We start from the raw sequence: 17753 nt of genomic DNA on the forward strand, positions 1-17753 counted from the left end.
AGATTAAATGGCAATAACCTGCTGACAGATTCCCTTTAAAGATAAATAAGGCGGACCCCGCAATGCATTGCATCATATGTTGGATGGAATATTGTGCGTGCTGTAAGGTAAGCTGAGACCATGCACAGCGGTAGACATTCTCCACACTTAAACTGTACCCAGATGTTTTACGGCTTCTTTCTTCTTTTGATGCTGAGCCCATAAAGTTCACACCTGCCACACAGCATCCTTCTGTTTTTCCAGAGAATTGTGGGTAATGTTTGGAAAGCTATACATGTCATGTAGAGATGAAGACTGGCACATGGCCGGCTGTTCCTGTTTGTATAGCTCTTTGTGCATGTTCCTCTGCTCGGATACATTTACTGCAATGTTCTATACAATTGGAAATCCATTCATTTCTCTGAATTGTCGTTTGGGTTGGAGGCACATGGATTCCTGCGCCTCGTGTATATGCCCTTAGGAATATGTACAAAGCCGGTGGACATGCTGCGGATTCTGTCTCGACTCTGCAGTGTGGTACATTAGCTGCAACGTGCATGAGACTTTACCAAATCTCATCCACATGCTGCGGAAACGGACTTGCTGTGCATATTTTAAAGTAACCCCTTTAATATCAATTATTAGTGTTAATTACTGTAATTACATATCTCAACTCGTAGCTACTTTCAAGATTTAGTCTTTTATTATGACTAAATTAATATTTAGCTAATTTTCATTTTTTTTTTAATCTTTTGGCAAATCTGTGCAGTCATGCCAAAAATATATATTTTTTTCCTTTGTATTTTCACGAGTCTTCTCCTTGGCCTAGGTCTGCTATGGCAACTCATCCCTATTCAAGTCAATGTAACAGAGCCCTATTACTAGGTATAGACTGCACTGACAAGTGATGGTACTTTTTTGCTGTGTTTTAAAAGGAGTGTCATAAAACCTATTGTTTAAAGATGACCTGTCACTTGCTCTAAAGAATGTAGTTAAATTCCTTGTAAAAAAAAAAATCCCTGAGTTTCCCTGATTCTGTTGCTCTTTTCAGTTTTGCGGTGCGTTACTCCATTGCAGAGATAATCTAATTTGTTTTTTCGGAAGCACAACATGTGAAATCTCTGCTTTCAGTCCAGCTGGGTGTTTCTGCAGAGTCTTTGTGTATTCTTTGTCCTCCCTCCCTGACACTGCCAACCACAGCTCAGTAGTGGCTGATACTGCTAGATCAGCTGCCGACTTGTGGTTGGCAACGTTTGGGAAGGAGGGATGAAGAGCCACACTCCCAGAGAAAACTCTAAAAGAAATGCCCAGTTTGACTGCAAACAGAGATTTCACATACTGCTCTCAAGACATAAATGTGAATATCTCTGCATTGGAGTAACGCAGCGCAAAACGGAAAAGAGCAGCTGGATCGGGGGAGCTCAGTGAATTTTACAGTGCTAGGTCCTCTTTTAATACAGTGACTGGGGCTTCTACATGAGGCCATTTCTTGAACCCCTGGAGAAGCAAATTAACACCGAAGTTTTTCATTTTCCTACTTCACCAATTTTGGCATAATCCCATTTGAAGTCCTGGAAGCAGAGATGCGGGGTGCTGTTTGATGGGGTCTTCAAACTGGTCTAAATACATGAACCACCTCTCTGCTTGCAGAATAGACATGAAGGGAACCAATATTGAGACGCACATTGAAGAATTAGGAGACCTGCATGACGTGTGTCCACAGTGGTTGGATTGATGCATCTCCCCTATTGACAATAATCTGAATTTTTTTTTTCTCTCTTTAAATGTAAAATTTTTTTTTTACTCTACGCTAAATAGAGAAAGCGGTCATAGCGGGCACCTAACTGTTAATCGGCTGAACTCTAATGGCGTCTATTCCTCTCTGTCTATTCGTTACTGGAGGACTTCTCTGCGCAGATTTATTTCGCTCTGTAGGCAGAAAATTGTGTTCTGCAATAAGGCATTAGAATAAAATAAAAAAATGTCGGTCTAATAAACCGTAAGCACGAAAATTGTATTCCTTCTCTCTAAATGGGACATTAATATTTGAACATTTCTCACTAAAACCCTAATCTGTCCATAACCATTGAGTACACCCATTCACTAGGAAAGGGGATGAGTGATGGCCAGCAGTGCATTAACAATTTGAGCTTATTGAACTGACCTCTTAGGCGCATAAATGTCCAATAAAACATAATATTTGTTTCTTCCAGACTAAGGAAAGAAGAGGAAAAAAAAATTAAAAATGTTTTTGTTTTTTTTTGTTTTTTTTTTCCTTTTTTCTCCACCCCCTTATTATTTTGCATCCTAATAATCTTAATGTGAGTAATGTATCACACCACGGTCTGGTTTACAGGCTTCAAACGCGTCCCGGTTTTAACGCCGGGTAAAGAAAAGGACAAAGGCAATATTGGTTTATTAAGAATTTTGACTCCTTGGTCCTCCGTCCCCCCCCCCCCCCCCCCCATTCTCTCGGTGCCCTATAAGTCCATCATACTGTAAAGGGGGGGGGGGGTAATCCTACTGCAGAACTGTTCCAGAACATTAAACCTTATAGAAAAAAAAAAAATAAAAAAAAGGAAAAAAAAAAAAAAAAGCCGCCTTCCCCAGCCACGCAGCAGTTTGAAAATGTTCAATCCATTCAGCGCCAGTTGTATTTAATATTTCTCAGATGAACTCAAGTTCAACCCGGCTCTATAATTTTGAGTTTATTTGCCTTCCGCGTTCACGTTCGATAAAACAGTCCCTGCCAGTTCCAGCCGGCTCTGGGTAACTCTTTCGTCCCCGGTCAGGCCTGCAGCGCGTCGCAGAGCTTTTCGGGCTTTCAGATCCGTTCTGGAGCTCGAAGGGTGGGGAACATTATAAGGATGCAAAAGGGGGGGGGGGGGGGGGTGTCTGTCTGTGTGAACTGATTTGCATGGGAGGTGAAATCACACCGCACATACATTTGCCTTGTAATGAATTGTCTTGTATATTATGTGTTTATGGCTCGCTTTCCAGCCTGCATCTGTTTAGCTCCCTCGCCGGCATAAGCAAAGAGAAGACCACCATTATCTGCCGTGCCGCAGACAACATACCCTTTGCAGACTGGCTTTACACTCTACTATTCCTTTTGCTGGTTACAGATTGGTTATTTATTTTTTTTTTAAATAAAATATACCTTTTTTTTACTTGATCCATTACACATTCAACTGCCATAGGCATTAATTTGGTACTTGCATGGATAAGCATTAGTGATGAGCGAACATGCTTGGATAAGGTGTGATCTGAGCATGCTCGGGTGCTAACCGAGTGTCTTTGTAGTGCTCTAAAAATGTGTTCTAATTCTCGTGCCTGTATGTCTCGCGGCTGTTTGAGAGCCCCAACACGTGAGGATTGCCTATTTTATATATTTAGTTTACTCGCTTATATAGCGCCATTAATTCCAGAGCGCTGCACAGACATTATCATCACTGTATCATTACAATCTAAACTCCCACTCAGTATGTCTTTGGAATGTGGGAGGAAACCCACGCAAGCACGGGGAGAACATACAAACCCCTGGCAGATGTTGTCCTTGGTGGGATTTGAACCCAGGACCCCAGCGCTGCAAGGCTCTAGTGCTAACCACTGAGCCACCGTGCTATTCTTATGCAATCCCTGCATGCAAACAGCCACAAGACATGCTCCTGCAGGGACATGAACGTAGTATTTGAGCACTCCAAAGACACTCGGTTAGCACCCGAGCATGCTCAGATAACACCTTTTCCAAGTCCGTTCGCGCATCACTAATATGGATCATTATCAGGGCCAGGTTTCGGAATCCACAAAGGACACTTGTTTCATCTGGAAAGCCTCATTCAGATGCCTGTTTTTCATTTACGAGCGTTACCCGTGTTTTCATGGCTAGCGCTCATGCCTACAATGGTGAATGGGGCCTTTCACATATCCATGATTTCCCGTAGGCCGAGTAGTCCATGCAGAATTGTGGAATCATATATCCAGTTTTGATCTGAGTATCTGATAAAAATGGGCAATGTAAGTCTATGGGTCCATCAAAAAATCGGGCAGCACTCAGATGACATACAAGGGCAGTCCGATTATCACAGGAAAACAATAAAGGCGTAGTTTTTCTCGTGCATAAAAATAAAAGAAAAACCCTTGGATGAAACTCTGACAACAAATCACTGAGGAAGCTCAGACTATTTTTCTCATACTTCAAAAAAAAAAGTCTAGGGACATGCTGTATTGAGCATATGTTGAAGGGGAACTGTCGGGAGGATCTACCGTCCTTAGTCCTCTATATGGGCACGCAGGGCATAGAAAGCTGATTTAAAGTGATGTCTTGATATCTGTGATCCAATGTGTTATTCCCTGAAAAATACACATTTTTCTTTATATGTAAATGACCTTGTAAGATCTATGGGCCGGGCATAGATCTCCCTGAGAATCTGCCTCCAGAGCTTATTATAAATGAAAGTGGGTGTTACCAGTGGGAGACATGTAATAACTGACAGTCTGCTCTCCTGAACTACATGTCTCACACTGGTAATGATTTATAATAATCTCTGGAAGCAGATTCTCAGGGAGATCTATGTCCGGCCCATAGATCTTACCGGCTCATTTACATATTAAGAAAAACATGGATTTCTCTGGAGAACAAGGTATCTTTTTATTCATCTTCCTATCACCTACATGCCTGTATAAACGGCTTAGGAGGGTTGATTTTTCTTACATTCCCGTTAATAGCAGTTTGTAGATACATTTCTGGTAGAAATAACAGAGAAAAGGAACAAAACCAAGAGATGTGAGAAACGACGATGAAACGTTATTTTTTTTATAAGAAATGTGATTATTTCCGTAGATCAGGTGAGGTTTGTGTGTCCATGACCTGTCTGCTGGATGGAAATGATCCATGTTGTTCCCTATGTCTCATTTCCGGCATAGATTAGTGTAACTCCTGATGGGGGGTGGACAGATTTTCACCTTTGAGCTCCAGTTGTTGAGTAACTTCCTATGTATTGCATTTCTTCGCTTGCACTGATCTTTCATCATTTAGTCCCTTCTTCCGCTGTCATTCGTGGCGGCTTTCTTCTTACACATCATTGCTGCCGCCTCCACTCACATGTTCATATATTGCTTCATTAACGAGGACCTGTCGCTTCCACAAATACATTTTTTACGTTATACATATGTCAGTGTTGCTGGATTCGGCGCTTTTTGTATGGTTTCTGCACCTCTTCATTCTGTACACATGGACCTTTAATCATTCCATGTAATAAGTTTAAACTTGTTAGCCAAGTGGGCGTGGTCCTAATAAAGACTGTATGGCTGAATTCACACGCATTAAATCACGTAGCTGATTAAGTGATTGTCCAGAGAAATGGTAGAAAGACCCCAGAGGCACAGGACTGCTGCTATTTAATCTGCAGCATGACTACTGCATGTGAACACAGCCTAAGGGTATGTGCACACGTTACGGATTTGACGCTGCGGATCCGCTGCAGTTTTCCCAGTGATTTACAGTACAATGTAAATCTATGGGGAAAAAACCCGCTGTGCACATGCTGCAGAAAAATCCATGCGGAAACGCAGCAGTTTATTTTCTGCAGCATGTCAATTCTTTGTGCGGATTTTGCAGCGTTTTCACATCCATTCCATAATAGGAATCCACAGATGTAAAAACGCAGGTGAAATCCGCAGAAAATCTTCACAAAATCCACAGGAAAAACGCGCAGATTTTGACCTGCGGATTCTGCCAAAAATAGCAGATTCCGCTCGGAATATTCCGCACCTGAATCCGCAACGTGTGCACATACCCTAACAATAAAACAGCTCCAGATTCAGGAGGAGTGAAAAAAAATATATGATGCATTTCAGTACAGAAGTTTTAGTGAGCATAAAGGTAGAAATAGGAGAACTTTGGTAGGATCTCCCGATTTGGGTGGGAGAGACTGACTGTCCAATATGAACAAAAGGCTGCTGACTTTCCCCCGGGGAAAGGAGGATGTGGGATGTAAGGAGGAAAACTCCATGGTTGGAGCTGTGTCTTCCTATTGGGGGGGGTGGGGGGGCTGCCTTTCTGTAGGGGGTGGGGGGCTGCCTTCCTGTTGGAGGCGGGGGGCTGCCTTCCTGTTGGAGGCGGGGGGCTGCCTTCCTGTTGGAGGCGGGGGGCTGCCTTCCTGTTGGAGGCGGGGGGCTGCCTTCCTGTTGGGGCGGGGGGCTGCCTTCCTGTTGGGGCGGGGGGCTGCCTTCCTGTTGGGGCGGGGGGCTGCCTTCCTGTTGGGGCGGGGGGCTGCCTTCCTGTTGGGGGGGGGCTGCCTTCCTGTTGGGGGGGGGCTGCCTTCCTGTTGGGGGGGGGCTGCCTTCCTGTTGGAGGCGGGGGGGGCTGCCTTCCTGTTGGAGGCGGGGGGGGACTGCCTTCCTGTTGGAGGCGGGGGGGGCTGCCTTCCTGTTGGAGGCGGGGGGGGCTGCCTTCCTGTTGGAGGCGGGGGGGGGGCTGCCTTCCTGTTGGAGGCGGGGGGGGGGCTGCCTTCCTGTTGGAGGCGGGGGGGGGGCTGCCTTCCTGTTGGAGGCGGGGGGGGGGCTGCCTTCCTGTTGGAGGCGGGGGGGGGGCTGCCTTCCTGTTGGAGGCGAGCCAATTTGCTTTTTTTTTTTTTTTTTTTTCTCCCTAGACAGACCAGCTGGATCACCACTAGAAGAGCCAAGAGGCATAGTGAAAGTATAGTGGCACATGACTTACAAGCCCAGGTTGTGTCAGACAGCAGTGCGATGGTTATGCTGGCGCTCTACTATATGGCGACATCAGACGTGACCGGCGATGCTCTCGTACTTTCACTTCCTCTTATTCAAAGAATGTTCATGCTGTTTTGCAAAAGTGAAATATTTTGCCCCTGAGAGATGATGGGGCCGTGAGCTCTCCAGTCCACTATGGACAGGTATACACCCTGTATCCAGGGGCACACGTGGTCTTACACCATTCTGTGCCGCTCACAACTTGGCACTGTAATGGGGAGGCGGGATGAGGTCTGTTGTGGGCAACTTGTCATCCTGGTGAACCCAGAACTGTATTACCAGTATTTGGTGCCCTTTGATTCCCGGTGTCCTGCAGCGCCCCCCCCAGGCACTTAACAGGATGCACACCCATATGACACATATATGGCGCATCTTCAGGATATACTTCCAGGATAGAATCTCCCAGAAACTGCAATGGAGCGAGCTGTCTGCACATGTGGCTATCTTGCCTCCTCTTTTTGGACTGATGACCCCAAAATTGTGAATCAGTGGGGTCTGTCGTACACTCATGGCATGTGCTGAGCTGGTGCAGTCAGACAATGTGGCACCCTCCTCTTTTCTCTGACCTCTTCTGTTTGGAGACAGTTTGGACCCCCCCCCCATACACCTGCGATGATCGGCTGATGGCCCCTCTAGGTGACGCTATTCTCTGCAGCCCTCGCTGGTAGCACATGCCTGATGCACATCACCTCCATATACAGGACTGTATACGCAGAACATAATAATCACATTGTGGATGCACCAAGCTGACACATCGCTAAAGCTATACAATAGGGCAGGAATAAAACCAGACAGAAAAGCCTGTGTGTGCCGCTAAGTAAAATACTAATGGATGGAGACAGGTTGAGTTTGGATAACTATGTTTTGCTGAAATAAACATTTTCCTAATCTGCATAATAGGAAAAATATCGCTCTCTCTGCCTGGTATTGGGGGATATTGTTGCTGGAGCCAGTGCCTCCCTTTCTCTGAATCCTCTGTGTAGTGTGATTGAACAATAAGGAGCCTGTGGGTGGGATCAGCCGAGAACTAGCCTGCAGCACGGGAGGAAATTGTAATGGAGTAATGCTGCCACCTAGTGACCATTTTCATAAACTAGTTTTTTTGTTAACTATTGATAGACTAGTGATTTCCGCACGAGTCACTGTAGGTATAAATAACTATAGAAATTAGTGGTGATGAACCCCAAGTCATGATTATTGCTGTCGGTGTAGAGCGTGATGTAGTGGGACGTGGCTGTGTCTGATGATGCATGGCGCCAATCGTGAGCACACGGGCAGCCTGTGTAGTATGGGTCACAGCGAGGTGCAGTACCTTGGGTGACCCTACTCTGTCGCCCGCCATGCTTGTGACATTACTCCTAAGAGTAGAACTCCAGTAGCAGGAATCAAAGGCGGCACAAGCTGGGATATCGCACCAGCAGTCACGACTTACCGGTTCCCACGGACATCACGTTACATTTATCATTGGGACACGTGAGTGTCCCGACTGCTGATGGAAGAACTACAAGTATCAGCTGGGAGCTGTGGTGTGCATTCTAATCATAAATAATGTACTATATATACAAGGAAACAAATATAGATTATAATATAAAATTGCATCCTCTGGCGATCCTGTTGGTATCCATATACCAAAAAGTGGCGATTACATAGTGTGTGGCGGCCGTCGTGCATCGCACATGGAGTGGTCAAATAACGGGCCGTCCAGCTGCAGGGATCGGGGGAGGGATCATGTCGTGTTTATACTGCCACCTTGTGTCCACATTGGGTCCTTTCCTAGAAAAAAATCTATTTTGGTTGCAGCAATGAAACCACTGCAAAATAATTGGCAAACTCAAAAAAATTTTTTGGGCTTTCTAGCCCTAATGTAATCTTATTTCTATGGAGCTCTTTAATATTAGAGAAAAAAAAAAGTGAAAATCTTTCGGAACGAGAATCGTACAAGTACTACCGATGCGACATCTTCCTATTCGTTCTTGCTGATCTTCATGGAAAGAAGTAATTCTCGGAGAGAATATTTCCCATAATATGCAGCTTATGGGACATAAACAGATTTATTTAGATACAAAGATAAATAAAAAATATATATTGTATAACATTTATGCTGGAAAATAACTTTTATTTTGTATTTTTTTTTCTAATATTTGAATTCTAATTGTAATATATATTACACACAGATACATTTCTTTTACTTGTATAGCACCATCCTATTCTGCAAAGCTTCATATACAGTATCATCACTGTCCCCATCGGGGCTCACAGTCTAGATTCCCTATCAGTATGTCTATGGAGTGTGGGAGGAAACCGGAGAACCCGGAGGAAACTCACACAACCACGGGGAGAACATACAGACTCCTTGCAGATGTTGTCTAGCACAATGTCATGAGAATAGCTGTGTTCCACTCTCCATCTGTTGCCGGTAGCAGTACCTGTGCTCCGTGCACGGATACAGACCCTGGTCGCTTTCAGCTGTCAGGAATACTGGATATTTGCAAATACCGTATGTCAAGATTTCAGCTGGAGGCAGGGGAGTCGTCCGTTTGTACATTCCCGGTCTGGCTGTAGAAACACGACCTTTTTCTACTGGTTGTAGGAAAGATTGTACAGAGCATTTTACGGCAATTGCTGACATGTTCGTAGCAACACTCTGGGCTGCGGACGTCTCTCATGTGACTCTCTAATGTGTCCGTAACAAATGTCAGCTGTCTGATTTTTGGATGAGAAAATTAGGTTTAGCAACCTCGAGACTCCAAACGTTTTCTTTTTTTTTTTTTTTCTTTATTATTTTGCTTTTGATTTATAATTAGTTTGTGACTTGTATAGAAAAAAATCTGACTTCAGTCCAGTATTAACAGAAGTCATTTATTTAATAACCTTACTAAGTGCTGGTATGTATTAAGAAAGATAATCCAACACACAATAATATTGCATGTGTTGATTTAAGAAAAAATGTGTGCGTGTATGTATATGTGTGTGTGTATGTATATATATATATATATATATATACTGCGGAATATGCGGAATATGTCGACGCTATAGAAATAAAATTTATTTTATATATATATATATATATATATATATATATATATATATATATATATATATATATATATAAAATAAATTTTATTTCTATAGCGTCGACATATTCCGCAGCACTTTACATTTCAGAGGGTGTGTGTATGTATGTGTGTGTGTATATATGTGTGTGTGTGTGTGTGTAAATCTATCCCCTCTGAAATGTAAAGTGATGCGGAATATGTCGACGCTATAGAAATAAAATGTATTATTAGTGTGTGTGTGTGTGTGTGTGTGTGTGTGTATATAGATAGATAGAGATATATATATAGATATATAAAAATAATAATTCGGCCGTGTGAATGAAGCCTTACACTGAACCTCCATATGATAAGTCTATGGGGTCATGTTAATTTAATATGGTGTCTGACAGAAATAAATCTTTGTCCCATAAGCTGCCACATTATGGGAGAAATTCATCCCTAGAAGTAGTTCTTTTCATGAAGATCAGCAAGAACTAGCAGGAAGATGTCGCATCGGTGGTTCTTGTACAACTGTAGCTCCGAAGGATTTTCACTTTTTTAATTTTTATTTTTTTATTTTTATATATTGTGTATTTATAAAATGTAGATGACAATGGATCTAGAACAATCCGATGATGCTGTACCACCGTCCTCTGATAAAACTAGTGCCACGATTTGCATAGTGACTGGTGTCACGCTTTGAATACTGTAGTTCACATGTTGTAAGTGTGTCCATTTATGGGATGTGCTTTTCTCTCCCTTCTTCGTGCAGGCAGGAGCTTCTGAAGTGGAACGGATGGGGATACAATGATTCCAGATTCACTTTCAACAAGAAGGGCCAAGCTGAATTCACCGGCAAGAGGTAAGATGAGAAACCCATCATATCAGGTACCGAGAAAGTGTCATGTCTACGTGTAAAATCACTTGGAATTTTGATGGAATTTTCCGGGATCTCTTCTCGGCTCGTGGGCAGTAAACTGTCTTGAACTTGGGGGGGGTCTTCTACAGACTAAATGTAATTGATTTTCTGTTGGGATCATTGGTTATTATATCTGTTAATTATCTGCTCCATTTTGTCTTACCAAATGTTGCAAATTTGTCATCAAGTGCTGATATTATTCTACTGTGACTTGGAAGGAAGAGTTCCCCTCTGGGCCTGTAGATGGTGCTGTAGTATAATCAAGCCTTCCTTTATTGCAAGCCAAGCCTTCAAATGGTTAAATTCTGCAGGTGGTCCCTATGTAAATTTCATAATGAGTCATGTATGACTCTGACCAATGAGGACGTAGGTTTATCTCTAGCCGACGCCCACCAATCCATCATTGTAGACTGCTGGCGCCGCCCTCATTCTGGGATCGGCCAATAGGAGAGCAGCTCACGGTTGGTGCAGACTTGTGTAAATAGAGCATGAGCCATTTAATAAAGCATTTTAAAGGGGCGGGGGTTTGGAGGGGAGAAGTGGGGGGTCTTTCAGAATGGATTGTATCAATGTAGAAGAAAAATGTAAGGAGCTGCCGTCTACATGACTGTAACATTATGAAGGCAATGTGCTTTAAAGCTTGGAAACGGTTTTCTTTTTTTTTGTATTCACAAGAATCTAAAGCTGAGGAGCAGACAGAAGAAATTGCTTAAATGGTAATCGCCTGATATTGTGTTATCACCATTGCTCCTGATTAAAGGTCCTATGTAAAAAAACAAACAAACAGCAATGGAGACACTAGGACACAATGGTACATCAGATATTCAATGCTTTTATATACTGTATAATACCCGCTGCAGCTGCTGAGGAACCTCTTCTTTTGAAATCAGATTTGAAGAGCTACAGTCAGTGGCTGACCTGAGAAGAGGATCCTTTTATAAAAGGGTCTCGCATCAGATTGAGATAAAATCCGCCGCACCCGCGATCATCTCTGTATAATCCGCAGGTTCTAAGGCTGCGACGTTAATACTAATGTGACCAAACGTTTCCAGCACTGTATTATATACATATAATGCTGAATGTCTGTGACAAACCTCATCTGCGCCTCTCTTCCGGCAGTGCCTACGGGGCGCTGCTCATCTCTTTAATATTAGGAGTCTGACATCAAAATATGCTGTTTATGCAAGTATTACTATTGATTGCACGTGATGGGATAAGGTGTTATCTGAGCATGCTCAGGTGCTAACCGAGAGTCTTAGGCGTGCTCAAAAAATGTGTTCGACAGCTGCAACACATACAGAGATTGCCTAACACACAGACAATCCATGCAAGTGTTGCAGCTTTCGACTTGCGGTGAGACATGCAGCCGCGCGGACTAGAACATATCACCCGAGCACGCCATAGATGCTCTATTAGCACATGAGCATGCTGAGATAACGCCTTATCCGAGCACGCTCGCTCATCACTAGTAAGAAGTGCTTGTCGCTTATGGTCCAGCCGTCGTATTTCACTGTCCGTGTTACGGCTGCAGTTCCCGACTCTACCGCGGTCCTCTGACCGGAACTAACAGCATAAGGCTGATCGCTCCGGCCAGAGACTAGATCACACTGGGAATTTCAGCTCCATCACAGACACATGGCCACACTGTGTGTAAAATACTGTCACTATGTAGTCGTACAAAAGAGGAATTTCTCCGAACCTCCTAAATTACTTCCTCTTTTAAGGCAGTGTACACATTGACATGTTGTGTTTTTTTTTTTATTTTTTTTTTTCTGCGCTTTTTCGGTGCAAATTCGCCAAAACCTGAAGGGTTTTCCTGAGGCCAGCAAAGTGAATGAGAATCCTGAAGTCTCCTGCACACGTTAATTATTAGCAGGTTTCGGGCAGAATGAAATCTGCTGCATGTGAATTCAGCCACTCATACGAACGAGTGGGGAAAAATCCGCACCAAAAAGACAACTAAAAAAAACACCGCAAAAGCGTGCGTCTTTCCTGCTAAGAAATGCCGAAATACCAAATGTTTGCCTTGTGCACATACCCAATGTAAGGTGGACATTATGGACCTGGGTGACCCCGGAGGATAGCCTGTGACACATCTGGTCGGCCAAGAACCAGCGTTCCCAGTATGACTCGGTGTTACATGTAAAATCTGTGCAGTCCACGAAATCACATGGAATCTAATTGACGGCAGGAATCGATCAGGAAGAAGGCAGTAGATGTGTGCAGGGTTCCTAAGCCGTGGGCTGCCGGTCAGTCTGCCCTGCTGGTAGCATTGTGTAGGGTATGACCTGTCACCAATGGTCTGCCTTATCTGTAGGCCGGGATGACTGATGGCGGCAGCGCTCTGATTGGATTTGCGCCACTTCCCAGCATCCTGGTAGCAGAATTTCCCAGTGTTTACTGCTGGCCGGTGGATCAGGGAAACCACTCAATAAATAATGCACGTCTGTTCTTCACATGCAAAGCTGCCTGGTGCTCAGGAGATAAACCCCAGACAATATTCTTTGTGTCCACCCCGAGCACCCACCCACAGACAATAGACCCAGCCGGGGGGCTTTACAGGCTGTATCTCTGCCATACTCCTCTTCATGTTGTGCGGGTCTTCATTAATTAAGTACGTCGGCAAAACCCGTGCATCCTAAACCAGCTGTCGGACAGGCAAGGAGTAAAGGGGCTGTGTATGGGGGCATAGGCTTTAGGTGCCCTCAATGTAGCCAAAAATCAAACAATATGGAGCCGATTTCTGCTAAGATAGTAATAAATGTGAAATTTGGAAAGAATTTTTTGCAAAATTCCTGCATTTCTAATGAAGAAGGTAAAATCAAAGTGGTGTGTTTTTTTTTTTTTTGGTTTTTTTTTTTTCCTTTAAAGTTTCAGTTTTGTGGTTTCCATTTGTTTTATGTTAATAGGTGGACATTTTTTTTTTCTTTTTGTTTGGTTGAAATTTGCAGATCAGGGTCGGTCATTCACATGAATGGGATCACAAAAGTAAAAAACAGCACTTGGATATCATCCGTGTGCCAGTAGTAGTTGATACAGAACCCCACCACCCTTTTGTATATAAATCTGTCTCCATGTGGAATCCGTTTTTTCTCATATGTAGAAAACACAAAGTGAACTCGCCAATAAAGTGAAAACCAAAAAAAACAACTTTTTCTCACTGAGGGGATAAATTACATTTACTCAAAACTGAAGGTACAGGAGAAAATAGCATTTGGAATTGAAACCACTGCAAGAAAACCATGGGAAAAGTAATATTCTTCCGAGTCCTGCAGGTCAAAGCAATCGAACCCAATAATAAGTCTATGGCCTCATACCTCATACATAGCTTTATTTATTTTTTTTTATTTTTTTTTTATTTTTAAATTAATAAATAACCCTCCTCAGCCATTGAACATAACATTTCTGATGACACAGAATAGAAATTGCCGTTTGTCCAATGTCCTTGTATATTGCTCGACAATGGGCGTGAAGTGATCTGATTGTTGTGTCCACATGGTAAGGAAATAGTGTAAGGACTCGCCCCCACTTGCGATCAAATTGGACTAATGCAATTCGATTAAAAACCGGATTGCATTCGGACCAGTGTTGTTCTATCATTTTGTGTTCATCTGTTTTTTTTTTTTTTTTTTTCCTAAGCTCAGATCGAATAACGATTGGACTGGGGCAAAAAAATTGCATAATGCTGCGATTGTATGCAAAAATCGTATTGCATTCACCAATAGAAGTCCATGAGTGTGATTTAAAAAAAAAAAATCGCATGGCGCTCAGACCATGCCAGTGCCGTCTGATTTTTACACAAGGATGTCCTTTGAAAAGCCGGCAATTCATCTGCCATGTACAGTAAAATCCCAAAAACACAAAGAAAAACAGTACAACAAACGTGAAAAAATACTTTGCTGTAAAAAATATCTAACAATGAACAGCAAGTTCTAGTAAAAAGATAAACGGTATTTACGGTAGTTGATATATTTTTTGCAAAAAATGTATACTAAGCCGTTCTACCAAACGCCAAGGTATACCCATCAGAGCAGTCATAATCCATGTATTTAAAACCTGACCATGTGAACAGTACCTATATGAGCAGGATTCAGAAAGGTAATGTCTGATGTGGACACGCTGTGTAAGACGGCTTTATATGTGCATGGCCCACAAGAGAGGGGTGGGGATCTTCCAAAAACTTGCAAAAGCAAGAAACCAATAGAATAAAAATGAACGCATGGGCCATGCACATACAGTGACTTGCGAAAGTATTGAGCCCCCTGGAACTTTTCAACCTTTTCCCACATATGCTTCAAACATAAAGATACCAAATGTAAATTTTTGAAGAATCAACAACAAGTGGGACACAATTGTGAAGTTAAACAAAATGTATTGGTTATTTTAAATTTTTGTGGAAATTCAAAAACTGAAAAGTGGGGCGTGCAATATTATTCGGCCCCTTTTTACTTTCAGTGTACTCATTCCAGAAGTTCATTGTGGATCTCTCTGAATGATCCAATGTTGTCCTAAATGAATAATGATAAATATAATCCACCTGTGTGTATAGTCTCCGTATAAATGCACCTGATCTGTTTGAAGCACAGAGAGCATCGTGAAGACCAAGGAACACAACAGGCAGGTCCGTGATACTGTTGTGGAGAAGTTTAAAGCCGGATTTGGATACAAAATTATTTCCAAAACTTTAAACATCCCAAAAAGCACTGTGCTAGCGATCATATTGAAATGGAAGGAGTATCATACCACTGCAAATCTACCAAGACCCGGCAGTCCCTCTAAACTTTCATCTCAAACTATGAGAAGACTGATCAGAGATGCAGCCAAGAGGCCCATGATCACTCTGGATGAACTGCAGAGATCTACAGCTGAGGTGGGACAGTCTGTCCATAGGACAACAATCGGTCACACACTGCACAAAGAAGAAAGCCTTTTCTCAAAGATATCTATAAAAAGTGTCCTTTAAAGTTTGCAACAAGCCACCTGGGAGACACACCAAACATGTGGAAGAAGGTTCTCTGGCCGGATGAAACCAAAATCGAACTTTTTGGCAACAATGCCAAGCAATATGTTTGGCGTAAAGGCAACATGGCTCATCACCCTGAACACACCATCCCCACTGTCAAACATGGTGGTGGCAGCATCATGGTTTGGGGCTGCTTTTCTTCAGCAGGGACAGAGAAGATGGTTAAAATTGATAGGAAGATAGATGGAGCCAAATACAGGACCATTCTTGAAGAAAACCTGTTGGAGTCTGCAAAAGACCTGAGACTGGGACGGAGATTTGTCTTCCAACGAGACAATGATCTCAAACATAAAGCAAAATCTACAATGGAATGGTTCACAAATAAACGTATCCAGGTGTTAGAATGGCCAAGTCAAAGTCCAGACCTGAATCCAATCGAGAATCTGTGGAAAGAGCTGAAAACTGCTGTTCACAAACGATCTCCATCAAACCTCACTGAGCTCGAGCTGTTTGCCAAGGAAGAATGGGCAAGAATTTCAGTCTTTCGATGTACAAAACTGATAGAGACATACCCCAAACGACTTGCAGCTGTAATCACAGCAAAAGGTGGCGCAACAAAGTATTAAGCTAAAGGGGCCGAATAATATTGCACGCCCCACTTTTCAGTTTTTGAATTTCCACAAAAATGTAAAATAACCAATAAATTTCGTTTAACTTCACAATTGTGTCCCACTTGTTGTTGATTCTTCACCAAAAATTTACATTTGGTATCTTTATGTTTGAAGCATGACATGTGGGAAAAGGTTGAAAAGTTCCAGGGGGCCGAATACGTTCGCAAGGCACTGTATAGTGAACGAGTCAGTAGGACAGTGTTCACACCACCAAGAGACTGAAACACAAAGAAAAATAGGACAACAAATGTGAAAAAGCTCTGCTGTAAAAAAAATATCTAACAATAAACTGCGTGCTAGTAAAAAGATAAAACAGGGTATCTAGTTGATACGTTTTTTGCAAAAAATGTATGCTAAGCCGCTCTTAAAGCCGTCTTACACAGCGTGTCCACATCAGACATTACCTTTCTGAACCCTGCTCATATAGGTACTGTTCACATGGTCAGGTTTTAAATACATGGATTGACTGCTCTGATGGGTATACCTTGGGGTTTGGTAGAGCGGATTAGTATACATTTGAGAGGTTTGGACCCATGAGTACCAGCCACAATAGTTTTAGGGTAAGTGCACACGTTGCTGATTGTGCTGTGGATTTTTCCGCTCGGATTTGGCAAAATCTGCAGGTCAAAAGTCCTGCGTTTTATCTGCGGATTAGCCTGCGGTTTTCCCCTGCGGCTTGACACCTGTACAATGGAGCAGGTGTAAAACCGCTGCGGATTCCGCACAAATAAGTGACATGCTGCAGATTTGAATCCGCGCGGAAAACTCTGCAGCATGTGCACTGCGGTTTTCATTTTCCATAGAAAATAAAGGTACTGTACAACGCAGCAGAAACTGCTGCACATCCGCAGCGTGTGCACATACCCTTAATGTTGCATAGTATCGTTTAATGAGGCCTCAGTCCTGCAATGGAGAGACCTGCTGGAGAAAACAAATAGTGAGGAGAAGGCTCCTTCAGCGTGCACTTCCGCTGTCTCTGGTCCTTCTAGCTCCTTCAGCCTCCTGCCTGATTTGTTGCTCATGACGGTCCAGCCATCAAAGTGCTGCTTCTCTTTTTTTTTTTTTTTTTTTTCTTTTGGTAGTATCACGGGCGACCAACCAGAGCTTGGCAGGGTAAATTGAGTATTGCAGGCCCAGTGCCTTTGTCCTCCTCAGTGTAGGTCCATCGAAAAAGAAAAGGTTTCAGTTTCTGTAAATAAAAAGAGGTCTGGTGGAAAAGGAGATTTTTTTTATCCCCCCCCCCCCCCCCCCACACACACACACACACACACACACACACACACACAGATTAATGTCCTGCTTATCTCTTGCTTTCCTTAATATGTTGATCTTGCAGGGAAGGGCAGTACCCCAGGGAAATCTCTTCAAGGATGCATCTTCTCCCTTTAGGTTCTGCAGTAGATCCATTATGC

The 17753-nt window shown here is 43.0% G+C and overlaps 1 protein-coding gene across 1 annotated transcript in view; it reads left to right on the forward strand.

Moving 5' to 3' along the window:
* Positions 1 to 17753, forward strand: part of AGPS (alkylglycerone phosphate synthase) — a 214174-nt gene that overhangs the window by 40123 nt on the left and 156298 nt on the right. The window contains exon 2 of the mRNA XM_073577433.1: positions 10561 to 10650. Coding sequence (XP_073433534.1) covers positions 10561 to 10650 — 90 coding nt within the window. The remainder of the gene's footprint in view (positions 1 to 10560; positions 10651 to 17753) is intronic.

This window comes from Dendrobates tinctorius, unplaced genomic scaffold (assembly GCF_039654945.1).
Source record: "Dendrobates tinctorius isolate UK_male_01 unplaced genomic scaffold, ASM3965494v1 ptg000056l, whole genome shotgun sequence".
Lineage (NCBI taxonomy): Eukaryota > Metazoa > Chordata > Amphibia > Anura > Dendrobatidae > Dendrobates > Dendrobates tinctorius.